Below are 12,897 nucleotides of genomic sequence, written 5' to 3'. Positions count from 1 at the left end.
TTTAGAAAGGCAGGAGAGATTGTCGACAAAACGGGCCAGAAGGAAGCGTGCTGCCCAGTCCTTACAGCTTTACCCTGGAGTTCCTGCCACTTCCATCCCTTCTGTGGTAATGCCAGGATAGAAGAGATGCCAGAACGGCCCGGTGTGGGGCACAATCTCTAGTCGTTGTCACCTTGGCCTCCTGTTTGAGCTTTGGGGTCCACTGCACTTGCGACTTTTTCATGTTCATTGGTCGCTTTGCTTTTACTGTAGCATTTCTCTACAGATGTCAGTAGGTTGGCTTCGTGTGTGTCTTGCTTGGCCCTGCAAGCCATTTTTTTCAGAGTGCATTTTACATTCCTCTTATCCTAGGGGCATTTTTGCACAGAAGTATATTAGACCCCTTTTTTGGTAGCAACAAGTTAAGCTTGGTGGAGGCTGCTGTGGCTTCAGGGCCCCCGGGTGTTTGAGAGGACACCAGGCTTGGGTCGGTAGTCTGTTCCTGCAATCTTAGAGTTATTTAGAATTATTGGATTACCTAGGATTGGATCTCTTAGAATGTGTGTATGTATACATTTATTTTCACAAAATATGGTGAATGCATTTAAAAACATTTTTATTACAGTAAAAGCCAAGCCATTAATCCCTCTCAGAATATTTCCATCACTTTAAACACTTCTTCCCATCATTGCCACTTTCTGAGGCAGTGCTGGGACTCCTTATTTGTGAGTTCCTTTAGTAGTGCTGTTGTGGCTGCCTTGATATCTTGCGTGGATTCACAATGTTTATCTTTCGTAGTCTTTTTGGCTTTAGGGAAGAGCCGGAAGTTGCATCGTGGCAGATCTGGTGTATTAGGTGAATAAAGACACACCATAATGTTTTTATTCAACGGAAATTGCTGTCAATGTTTTGAACTGATTTAGGACATCAAGGCAGTCATGCAAAGACGTGAAAGGGAAATTTCAGAACTGCTGCAGAAAGTGACAAGAATGATGGGATAAACGTGTTTGAAGCAAGAGGCAGTATTTCAAGGGTGATTACTAGGGATTGTTTCCTTTTACTGTAATTTTAAGATTTTTACTTAAATATTCACTGTCTCTTTGGTCATACCTCCATATTTATGTATTCATATTCATGTATTTCTGGACCAAAATGATCTCCAGAAACAAAAAGAACTGCTTGAGGCCTGACTGCACCAAGTACTTTTGTATCACTTTATATCATTTTATGAAATCCTCACTGTAGTCTTTCTTATCCCCATTTTACAGATGAGGAAATTGACTTGCTGAGGAGTTGAGTGAACTTCTCATAGTCAAGCTGTAAATCTCAGTTGAGAAACCCAGGTGGCTGGGCCGGCCTCTTGATCATTGCCTTCTGTAGCCATACAAGATAAGGCTTCTTTCTCACAGAGAGTGGGTTCCTGTTTTGTGGATGTGACAGTTTAGGAATCTGAGGTCCTAGAGGTGCGGTGGTGCACCCCAGGCTACCCGAAGGGCTATGGTGAAGAAGGCTTCCTGCAGCTGGACCCTCGGGCTGCAATGCCTGGTGCTGGGTTGGAGCCATGCCCAGCACTTCCTTTGTGAAGATCAAGTGTACTGACCAGCACCTGAACTGCTTCCTTGTTCCTTTTGGCCTGGACAGCTCTGCGGAGTGAGCCACTGAGCTCAGGGCCTGGAAGGGTACACACGAGCTCACAGTTCCCGAGGCCCTGGAACACTGCTCTTATGACATGTGTGGGTCTTTGGGCTTTGAGTTTTCACATATTGGCTTTTCTGAAGCCTAATCAGTTCTTTTTTTTTTTTTTTTTTGTACTGGGATTCGAACTTAGGACCTTGTGCTTGCCAGACAGGCATTGTGCCACTGAGCTATATTCCCAGCCCTCCCTGAGTTCTTGAGTAGCTAAAGAAATTATTGGTCATATATTCAGTTTGACTGATTGAAATTTCAGACTTGCTCTGTCCTTCCCCTCAGCAGTTTCTTCTTAGAGTTCATTGAATGGTAGGTTATTTAAAAAGCAAAGGTTTTGGTGTACAGGTGCGTGTTGGTTGGGTGTGCACTGGTAGATTCAGAGTCTACCTCTGCCTGCTGCTGCCTGGGGCCCCAGCCCAGGCCTTAGCATGATAGCAAGTGGTGCCAGGACGTGCTGACTCCCGCCCTTTCCTTCCTCGGCTGGAGCTGGAGAAGAGAGTACTTCACACAGTGAGTCTATGCCAGTGAAGATAATGTTTGCACAAATAAGAAATAGAAAAGCCAAGCATTTTTAGTCCCAGCTACTTAGGAGGCTGAAGCAAGAAGATTGCTTGAGCCTAGGGGTTTGAGCCCGGGCAACATGAGACTCTTCTCTGTACTAGAAGCAGGAGAAAAAATACAACTATGACTTTTAATAATCACTGTGATTGAGTTGTTACTACCTTCTCACTGCCGTTTGAAACACTTATTTCTTTGCACTTCGCAGCTACCGTGTAAATATTCTGTTTTCTCCTTTTGCAGATGAGGAAACTGAGGCCCTAAGAGGGTGCTTAGCTTGCTCACGGCTGTAGCATTGGAAATTGGGAGGCCAGGGTATAGGCAGCAGGCCAGTGCCTTGGGCCAGGGAAGAGGTTGTTCTTATGTCAATTGTGAACAAAGTAAAATCTTCACTAAAATGTAAGAACAGATTGAGAGATCTAAAATCCCTTACCAGCACTTAGATCCTAATTAGTAAATTGTAAAGTGGTAAATCTGGATATCAGCTGAACAAGTAGCAAATTAATAACACTGAAGTACTGTCAGTCAGATGTACCTGATTGAGATGGTACCAGGGAATGAACTACATGGGTAGCATGATGAGATAAATACATCTTGTTCACAAGCCTCCCACCTCCTGGGTGATGCTGCTTGCCTAGGACTGGAGGTGGCTGGGGTGCTGGCCTTGGGTGCTGGTTGGGGTATAGGTGGCAGTTGCTGGTGCTTGCTTTTTCCTCTCATTAAAGTCAGCACCTTTAGGTGCTCTCTCACATTCCCCACCCACCCCAGTCCGGCCCATCTTGTGATCTTTCTGTCCATGCATGGCCAGGCCTCCCACCCTCTTCTTGTGGCAGTTTTTATGGGCCTCTAGTAGCCCGCACAGGAGAGAGAAGTGTGTAGTGGGGACCGTCATGGTGGCCGCAGGGGCCTGAGGTGCTGGCAGAACCAGCATGCCTGGAGGACCGCAGTGGGGACCCAGCAGAAGACCTTTTGGATCCATGTAGTGTGGAACTGCTTTGCCCGCCTCGGAGAGGGTAAAGCCACAGCCACAAATGCCATTAAAAGACAAGATGGCAGAAGAAAATAATTAAATCTTGTAATTCTATGGTCAGCAATTTCTCATAGGGAATGTAGTAGAACACAGGAAAAAAGAATAAGACTAGAGAAGAGTGAGGAACATGCAGAAAATATAAGGTTATTGGACGCCTACCCTTTGTAGGGCACGTGCTGGGCGCTGGAAGCCCGGCGGGGGGTGGCAGCCCCAGGTTTCAGAGGCCATGGGCGTGGGTGAACACCGATCACCTGAGTAAAATCCTGAACTGCAGTTGGGCACGGAGTCCTGTGGGTGGGCAGGTAGTTGCTCTCTCTGAGTGGTGGAGGACATCCCACCCGAGGCAGGACAGGTATGTAGGGGGCCAGGACAGAGTGACCAGAGCCCTGCAGGGAGGGGAGCGCCTGCTGGTAGCTGTGGCCGATGCCTGTCTTGCAGTGTAAAAGGACAGTTCCCGGTAGTTGGAGAGGAACTCTTCCGTGCCTGGGTGACTTGATTCTTTTGAGTTTCACTTTAAAATATGATTTGTCTTAGGGTGGCATGTGTATCCATGGGAAACTTTTTTCTTTTTGGTACCAGGGAATGAACCTAGGGCCTTTGTGTTGAATTACATCCCCAGCCCTTTTTATTTTTTATTTTGAGATAGTGTCTGGAAAAACTTCCCAGGTAGCACTAGAACTTGTGATCCTCCTGCCACCGCCTCTCAGAGTGTCAACATGCTCAACAGTTTGTGGTTTTCATCTACTATCATGAAACGTGGCCTGGCTCACCTTCGTAAATAAGGGCTCTCTGGAAGTTGACATGGGGCATGGTTAGCCTCAGCTCTGTGGTATCAGGTTTCTGTGACCCAGGTGGCTTCTGTCTTTCTTGTCTCCATACTGGCCACTGTGTGACATCCTTGAGGGTTGGCCTGAGCAACTAAAAGCTGGAGTTGCCAGGTCCTGAGGGGAAGACTGTAGCGGGGAGCACATGAGGGAGAAGGTCAGGGGCTTAGGGCCAGAGGGGACGTGACTGAGTTTCTTGTTGGGTACAAGTGGAGGCGGTCTGGAGGTGAGGGGAGAGGGCTGGGGTGCGAAGCCTCTGAAGGAGCTGTACCCACCCACCTGTGTCTCCAGGTCGAGACCGGATGATGAGGTAATGAGGGAGCAAGGGGAGAGAAGGAAGGAGAGGCAGAGAACAGCAGGGGGCTAGTGTGTCCCTGTGTGAATTGGGGTCTTCACAGACTTCCCCTCGAGTGGTAGCAGTCCCTTGGGAGGTGGTTATGAATGTGCCTAATGAGGGGACGGCAGTTTACAGCGACTTGGATTGTGGGTGCAGATTTGGGGGTAGGCTTTCCAGTAAAGGCATTTTGGTTTCTCTAGGAAATATGTCTCATTTTTCAAAAGACCCAAAAGACTGAGATCAGTTTAGAAGAACCTCCAAAAGTCTAAGGGGACCATCTGCTTCATTGCATTTGGAAGGTCTGTCATGGCCGGGGCTGCAGCCAGGCCAGGACTTCATGGTATGTGTGTTGGCTGCCTGCTAGGAAACGATACTTGAGCCTGGAAAGCACAACTGATGTCAGTCCAGTGAAGAACAAGAGAAGCCTTCGAGTGCTGGCAGGGTTTACAGACATCTTCCTGCCCTGGGCGGGTGGGCATGCAGCCTTGGGGTGTAGTGTGTAGTGGGCAATCCCTGCCTCCCCTGGCATCTCACCTCCAACCTGAGGCCACTACATGAACATTTTTGGAATAACGGTGGCGGTCAATCTGGTGGCTGTGTTTTGAATGCCCACCGTGTGCCAGGCCTGGTGTCAGTGCAGCCAGGGTGGTGCCTCGTCTTCAGGTGCTCAGCCACAGAGGCAGACACGCCTGATGTAACGGGGGTGGCTAACGCACCTGCAGCGGGTGGGACACAAGGTGTGCTTGAAGGAAGGGAAGGTTTAGATGGTTTGGTGAGAAGAAGACAGAGTTTCAGACCAGCAAAGCGATGTGAGGGGCCAGTGTTGGGAAGCGCGATGGTGTTGAAGGTCTGGAGACTGCTGCTGGAAGATGAGGGTGCTCCTGGGGCCCCCTCAGAAGGCCGGGTGGTGACTGTTGGAGGTAGTGACTCACCAAAGTTGGAACGATAGAGAAGGATTTCCCTACAGGGCACTTGAAAGCCCTGAGGAGGAGTTTAAATTGACTGAGTTGGTAGCAGGGAGCCACCACAGGCCTTCTGTGCTGAGGTCGGCTGTTTCAGGGGCTGTGAAGACCACAAGAGAGCTGGGCGTTGTTTTGCATGCCCGTAACTCCAGCACTCTGGGAAGCTGAGATAAGAGGATCATGAGTTCAAGCTCAGCTTGGGCGGTTTTCGTCTTACTCCAGAAAGAATGGCCATCATCAAGAAATCAATCAATAACTAACAAATGCTGCTGAGGTTGTGGGGAAAAAATGCAACCTTTCCTGTTGGTGGGAGTGCAGGCTGGTGCAGCCACTTTGGAAATCAGTATGGAGAGTCCTCAAAAGGCTGAAACTAGAGTTTCCATTTATTTGATCTAACTGTCTTTACTCTGATGTCTCAAAGTGTTGCTGTTTTGACTGTGAGCAACAGTTTTCACCTTATATATGACAAGGCCCTGGGATTGATTCTGGTACCACTATATATATATATATGACAGTGTGATAAAAGTCAGAGGTCACTTATTTTTTGGTTCCCTCCTCTCTTCCGTCCCTTCTTTCCTTCCTTGTGATACTAGGGATTGAACCTAGGGCCTTCACACTGAGCTACATCCCCAGACTCTCCCTGCCTTTTTTTTAAAATTTTGAGACACAGTCTCACTGTCTCATTAAGTTGCCCGGGTGGGATTGAGGTTGTGATCTTTTCCTCAGCTTCCAGGAGTGTGCAGATTGCAGGCATTGGCCAGCTCCCCGCACCTGACTCTGATGAGATTGGGCATGTTCAGGGTGGTATGGCCATAGACCCCCACCACCACCTAATTCAGAGCTTTTAGATGGGAAGCTGAGAGGATACAGCACCAAGGAGGGGAAGTCCAGACAGTGCCGTCCTGTCTGGATGCCATCCCTGACGTGCAGTAGCCCTACGGGCTGGGGGTTCTAGCCTCCTTGAAAGACTTGCTGTTTGTCTGGACAGGACGACTGCAGAAGCAGGGCCTGTTGCCCATCCTCTCCAGCCAGCCGAGCCCTGTGGGTTGCGTTTCTTAAGATGAGGGATCAGTTTGCCTTTGGGTCCTTTTTCCTTTGAGTTGCTGTCCCAAGAAATTTTATGATAAATTGAGTGTCAGTGGAAGTTTTAAGAAAGGGAAGGGATGGGTTCCATGGAGGCTTCCAAGGGGCCAAGTAGCCGCTAGCCTGGGCAGTCTGTATGCTGCCACGTTTGCCTTGTGCTGCAGTGCCTTTTCTTCATGGCTCCTCAGCCTTCCTTCCCATCTGCCAAGTATATGTGCTTTTGTGATTCTTACTCTGCTTTTATCTGCTTCCAGGTCTCCGCTTACGGTCTCTGGGGGCTGTTGCTCAGTCCCTGGACAGTGCCGATGCACAGGGACAGGTCTCCTGGGGGTGGTGGAATGGAAAAGCTCACAAGTGGCTCGGTGTAATTTCTCACCGCAGTTTTAGATTCACAGGAGAGAGGCCCTGAGCACAGAGTGCTTCTGTGGACCTTTCCTGAGCTTCCCCTGATGCCAGCATCGCATGTAACCTGGCACATTGAGCAAAACTGGCATCATGGCAGCATCAGTGCCGTGCCCTTAGCTAAACTCCTATTCACATTTCCCCACCACCCAGTCACTGTAGCTTTGTGTGTTTTTCAATATCAGAATGCCCTGTGAAGTTGCATAGAAATCTTCCCTTAGAGTGGAGCACTATTGGGGACCCCTGCAGTGAGTCCCCAACTCCCTGTAAGGTGTTACAGTGCATGGTGAAAAGAAAGAGCAAGAGACAAATAGCAACGCAACAGGAATCTGGGGTGACCAGTTGTTCAGGGGTAACAAAAGGCCACAAGGCAGCCAGAACCTCGGTATTTACTGATCACATTTATATTGAGGAAAGTGGGGCGGGGATTATTGGATGACTCAGGGCGGTGGTGGTCTTAAGCTAATGGGGATCTTACGTTGATGAGGACGGTGGGCAGGGATGGCAGCTTAGTGAAACCTTTGTGTTATTACAAGGAGCCATCTTGCCCTGGGGCGTTACAGCATCACGGACCATTGAGACCCCCACTGTGACCTGGGGCACACGGAGTTATGTTCTACATGCCATAGCCAGTTCGAAAGATACTAGGCCTCAGACAAGACCTAATCACAATTTCACTGTGCAACGATTTTTATCCCAAAATGATATAGAATGGCCCTCGAAGGGGCACTCCGGGTGTTGAGCACTGTGTGCAAAGAAACTGAGTAATAGACTTGGCACCTGGGTGACAAGAAGGGGACAGGAGATGCTGGTTTCCAGCCTCACATTCCACGGGCTTCTCCAGAAGGACACTGACAGAACTCGGGCCTGCTTCCCAGAACCCTCTCCAGGGGCGTGGCAGGTGTTGCCAAAGGCCACAGCTGTGACACCTGGGGCAGCTCGTTGTCTCCAGACACCGTTTTCCTCCCTCGTAAATCAAGAGGATCGGGCTGTGTCCTGGAGGCCATTGCTAGCCCTAATACCTGTAGCCCTCGGTGCCCAAATCCAAGTTGGGATCAGGCCACTTGCAGGACTAGCTTCTCTTCTCATGCCGAGTAGGGTCGCTTGTGGGTCAGCATTTGGCCCAGGGGCCCGGAGAAACCCTGTAGCCCTTATGGGCTCACTGTCATTCAGTGAGCCCAGGGACACGGCTCTGCAAGTTTCCTGGGCAGTGGTCACGCTGGCCCTTTGGTATCAGCAAGGCCACGTCAGAGCCACAGTGGCTCGTAGACTTCACCTTTGTCCTCAGACCGTCCTGGTGGCTGGCTTCCTGCCTGCCAGCCCAGTCTGAGGTGTTGAAGGGAGGGTGTGCACAAATACAAAAGAGTCAACAACCTTTCCTTCATTCCCACGCCATGCCTGTCTGGTTGAAAGAGTCAAGCCCTTTCTGCTGCTCTCAGTCCCAGCCAGGAAAGTGTGGAACTGCCTGCCACCCTCTGACAGCAAAGCAAAGCTGCAGCCAGGCTTGGTTCCTTGGTTTGGGGGCCACCTCTTTGGATTCGGGGTAGAAGTTGGTCAGCCAAGCCCCACCTGCACCTGTTTCTGTAAGTTAAGTTACCAGGAACGCAGACACGATCCCTTGTTTCTGTGGAGCCTGGGCCACTTTGGAAGGCAGAGCCAGGTGCCTGTAGTACACAAGTGACAGGTATTTGTCATCTGGCCCTTTACAGAGTTGTTTGCCTGCCCTTATGTAGGGCGTTCTGAAAAAGAGGTGATTCCTACTCCGACCCCTACATTTTCTTCCGAGAAGGTTTCTTAGGCTTCCCCCTCTGGTGGCCTTCCTTGGTGGCATAAGTCACCGAGAACTGCAGGCCACTGCTTGGTGGGTATCAAAAGCAGGCTCTGGCAGCCTGGCTGTTCTTCACTGGGACCGGTCCTGAGGGCGGCTGTCACGCTGTGAGGGACTCTGGGCTCTGAGAGCCCAGCTCCTGTGCCTCTGATGACTCCTATGAAGCCATGTGCTTGTGTGTGGGGCTCCACCACTGTTGCACTGGGGCTGTGCTCCGAGGTGGGAGGGTACGCGTGTTCGTGCGCGTGCGTGCGCGAGTGTGTACGAGGCTGCCTCCTCTGTGGTGTGCGGAAACGTGCCCTGCTGAGCATAGAAACCGTACATGTTCTCCTGCCGTGAGGGCTGGGTTTGGCTGCCCTGTGGAGGTCAGGGTGGAGGGGCCTTGACCCCAAACACACAGGAATGCTTTGATTCCTGGAGAAGTCACCAGGGTCCTTGAGACTGTTTTGTCCGGGTAGGTCAACTGGTTTCTTCGAAGCAGGTCCACTTTTGAGATGAAGGCTTAGGGTGGAAGTTGGGGGCCTGGGCAGGGCTTGCGGGGCTGTGCAGATGTTCTTCGTGGACCCTGTGCATCTCCCTGACCGTCCCTCACCCCTGACTTCTCCCCAGGCTGGCGCCCATGAGGCTCTACACGCTCTCCAAGCGCCACTTTGTCCTCGTGTTTGTGGTCTTCTTCATCTGTTTTGGTCTGACCGTCTTCGTTGGGATCAGAGGTAAGTCCAGTGTTTAAGCACGTCATTTCCTGTCACAGCCCCTGCGGGGTACCGTGTCTCTGCCGGCCCAGGGTGCCTCATTTCCCCTGTGGTCCAGTGTGGAGGGAGGTGAACTCCTCCTCTCGTAGCCACAGTGCAGATGGGGCTGGCCCTGTTTCTCAGCAGGTGGGCTGAGTACCCCTGGCCGTGTCCTGACCAGCAACCAGAGGCCCACCTCAGCTTGGCAGCACTGGCAGCCTGGTCACCTGCCTTTTATTGGCCAAGAAAGCATTCCTGGTCTCTTATGCCTGTGGAATCCAGAATCTGCGCCCTGATGAATAGACAGGCTGCATTGAGGTCTTGATGCAGTGAGTAAAGCTGAGGGTAGTAGCTAAGATCATGGGTACGGGTGGAGCAAGGGGCCGGGAGGTGCTCTGGTGACCTCCCGAGCTCGTGCAGGGCCCCATGAGAGTGGCTGGCAGCAGCGTGGTGGTCCCAGCTGGGAGCCTGCAGCTGTGCCTTCGCCCTTGCCTGCGGGGCACCTTGCTGTTCCCTGGCAAGTTGTTTGGAGGGAAGAGCTGTACCATGATGATTTTGGCTTCAAAAATGCCTTTGAAATGCTCTAGATTGGCCACCCTCCTTCCCCTCAGACAGAAAACACAGAACCACAGACCCAGGTGGCTTTCAGTGGTTTTTATAAGGTTCCCAGAAACCTGGGTCTCAATCCTGTCCAGAGGACAGGCAGCAGGAGCCTGACACATGTTGGAAAATATTTATTTCTCTTTCATTTCCTTCTTTCTTTTCTCCTTCTTTCCTCTCTTCTCTTCCTCTCTCCTCTCGTCCTGTTCGTACTGAGAATTGAACCCAGAGGCTCTGTACCGAGTCACAGCCCCAGTCCTTTTTATTTTGAGACAGAGTTTTGCCAGGTTACCTAGGCTGATTTTGAACTTAAGATTCTCGTACCTCAGCCTTCCTTCTGAGTAGTTGGAATTGCAGGCCTGCACTACCACACCTGCCTTCTTTCTTTTCCTTCTAAGTAAAATACCTTTTTTCATTTAGTGATTTCTGGTAGCTGTTTATTTCATTGATATACTTAACACCAAGTGTGAATGACAGTGAAATTTAACCTGTCTCACAAACATCTGTGCTTCAGAAGGCGAGTTTCTTACCTAACCTGAAACTTGGGTTGTGCATGGACTGGGGAGGCTGAGGGCAGAGTGGTCATTTTGGTCACTTACTGATGGTAATGGTGACGATGAAGGGGAGATGATGGTGTTAGCAGTAGCCACTGTAGCCAACTTCTTGTCCTTCCTGTTAAGTCACGGGGGAGTAAAGACTGTATGAATCACAGCACAACATAGTCTTACTTTCAGACTGGTAGGTTAGGTCTCCAGTCTCAGTGGGCCATCAGCTTTTATTTCCTTAAACCACCTTGTCTCAGACATCCCTGATTATATCCAGTGTTCCACTCTGAAATGAAAAGTGATGCACTAAGGCTGACACAAGAAAAATGGCATCAGGATTTCCACATCCCTTTCCTTCATCTTACAGAATACTGTGTGTTATTGGTGGAGTGGTTTTTGTCTCTGTCTCTCTCGCTGACTCTGACTCTGACTCTGTCTGTCTCTCTATTGTAAGGAATTGGCTCACGCATTTCGCACACTGGGGAGACAATTTGCATATTCAGTCAGCTCACACAGAAATTCCTCACAGAGTGATGTTTAACTCAGTATCAAGACCCCCTGTGGCCCAGTCATGTAGACTCTTAAAATGTCTCTCACAAGTACTCTCTTCCTAATATTTTATCTGGCAAGATTGTTATTACTTCAGTTAAGAGTACTTTAGGGACCATTGGGTTAGTCACCTTCATTTTACTTTTAAGTATAATGAGATGCAGAAAGCCTAGTTAGCTAAGATGGGGTCCAAGTTTAATGGAGTCCAAGTGCCATTTCTTAGTTCTTTCCAGGAAGCCAGGCTGCCTCATGTCCTGGTCAGGAGTCTCTTCAGATTGTGAGTGTGTGTGTGTGTGTGTGTGTGTGTGTGTGTTTTGTCTTTTTGAGACAGGGTTTTGCTGAGCAGTTCAGGCTGGCCTTGAGCTCACTTTGTAGCCTAGGCTGGTCTCAAACTCACAAGATCCTCCTGCCTCAGCCTCCTGAGTGCTCAGATTACAGGCGTGCACCACCATGCCCGGCTTGTGAATGTGTTTTAAAAAGCCTCATTGTAGGAGACATCCTTCTCAGTGTTCATAAATACATCCCACAGACACGTCCCTGTGCTGCTTGGGGCTCACATACAGTACTCCTTGTGTTCAGGTGGAAAATTGTTGGCTGTAGGCTGGGGTGGCCACTGAGGCAGCCCAGAGAACTGGCATCACAATTTTAGAAAGATACACTTTAGAACAAATCCAGTTATATATTAATGCCGGATTAATATTGTTTTCTGTTAGCTATTTCTTTGAAGGCCAAAGATGATGAGGGATGATGGTGAGAATAATGAGAACCTGTGAATCTGGAGAGGATTCTGGGAAGATAGTGGAGCTGGAAGGAATCTGTCTGTCCACCTTGACAATAGCAGTCAGCATGTGTTTATGTAACTATTTTGGAACTCTGGGGTCTGTTGAAGCCTTGCAACTTCCAGGGGAGGCTTTGGGCTTTTAATTGTGGTTAGTTTCAGTCAGTGCAGCTCGTAACACAGCAGCAGGTACCTATGTCCTACCCAGCCCTATAGCAGGCAGTTGTGTATGTGTTCCAGGAGCAACCTGCATACAGCCTGTGGAGTCAGAGTGGGCAGAAACGACCTGTCTTCCTACTATTGGGTGTCTATGCTCTGATCACTGATTGCTGCTTCTGATCAGAGGTACAACAAGGTTGGGCATCCATTGTTTTCCCCACCCTTCCATGTTACAGGCCCCACCCTCTGTAGCTGAAGTGATTTCTGGGGAATTTAAAGAGCTGATGTTTCTCTCTCAATCTCCTTCTTTTATTTACCTACCCCACCCCCATCCCCTGGGCCTCTTTTGAGAGCCAAACATTGAAAACTAGAGATTCAAAAGCAGCTGCATGTGCAGGAGAAATTAGGAAGGCACCACACCTGCTTAAAGAAAGACACAGGTTCAGGAAGGACCTGAGAAGATGTTAAATTTACACCTCAGACTGAAAAAAACAATCAACCGGCCAACCAACCAACCAACCAATCAAATAAACAAACAGAAAACCTTGGGGAAGGAGGGAGAATCTGATTTTTAGGAGCACCACATTATTTAAAGTTAAGTGTCTAGTTTTCAGCAGCAACAACAACAATCACCTGACAAACCAAACCAGAACATTAGAATGAGTCCCTACAGTCGCATGGCAGATCTGTTAGACAAAGACTAAGACAGCTGTCTTAATGATGCTGAAAGAACTGAAGGAAAATGTGCAGAAACTCACAAAAATAATATTTTTGGTTTTTGTTTTTCTTTTCTGGTACTGGAAATCGAACTCATGACCTTGACTTGCTAGGCAGGCACTGTGC

At 49.4% G+C, this 12,897-nt stretch overlaps 1 protein-coding gene across 3 annotated transcripts in view; it reads left to right on the top strand.

Annotated features, from left to right (window-relative positions):
- The window catches only part of Tmem181 (transmembrane protein 181), a 70,880-nt gene that overhangs the window by 16,099 nt on the left and 41,884 nt on the right, over positions 1-12,897 (top strand). For all 3 annotated transcript variants that reach the window (XM_005390520.1, XM_005390521.1, XM_013517386.1), the window contains exon 2: positions 9,302-9,405. In XM_005390520.1, the coding sequence (XP_005390577.1) occupies positions 9,302-9,405 (104 nt within the window). The remainder of the gene's footprint in view (positions 1-9,301; positions 9,406-12,897) is intronic.

This window comes from Chinchilla lanigera, unplaced genomic scaffold (assembly GCF_000276665.1).
Source record: "Chinchilla lanigera isolate Chin_1 unplaced genomic scaffold, ChiLan1.0 scaffold00038, whole genome shotgun sequence".
Classification (NCBI taxonomy): Eukaryota; Metazoa; Chordata; class Mammalia; order Rodentia; family Chinchillidae; genus Chinchilla; species Chinchilla lanigera.
The sequence above is the reverse complement of the archived record's forward strand: the minus strand, read 5'-3'. Positions and strand labels throughout refer to the sequence as shown.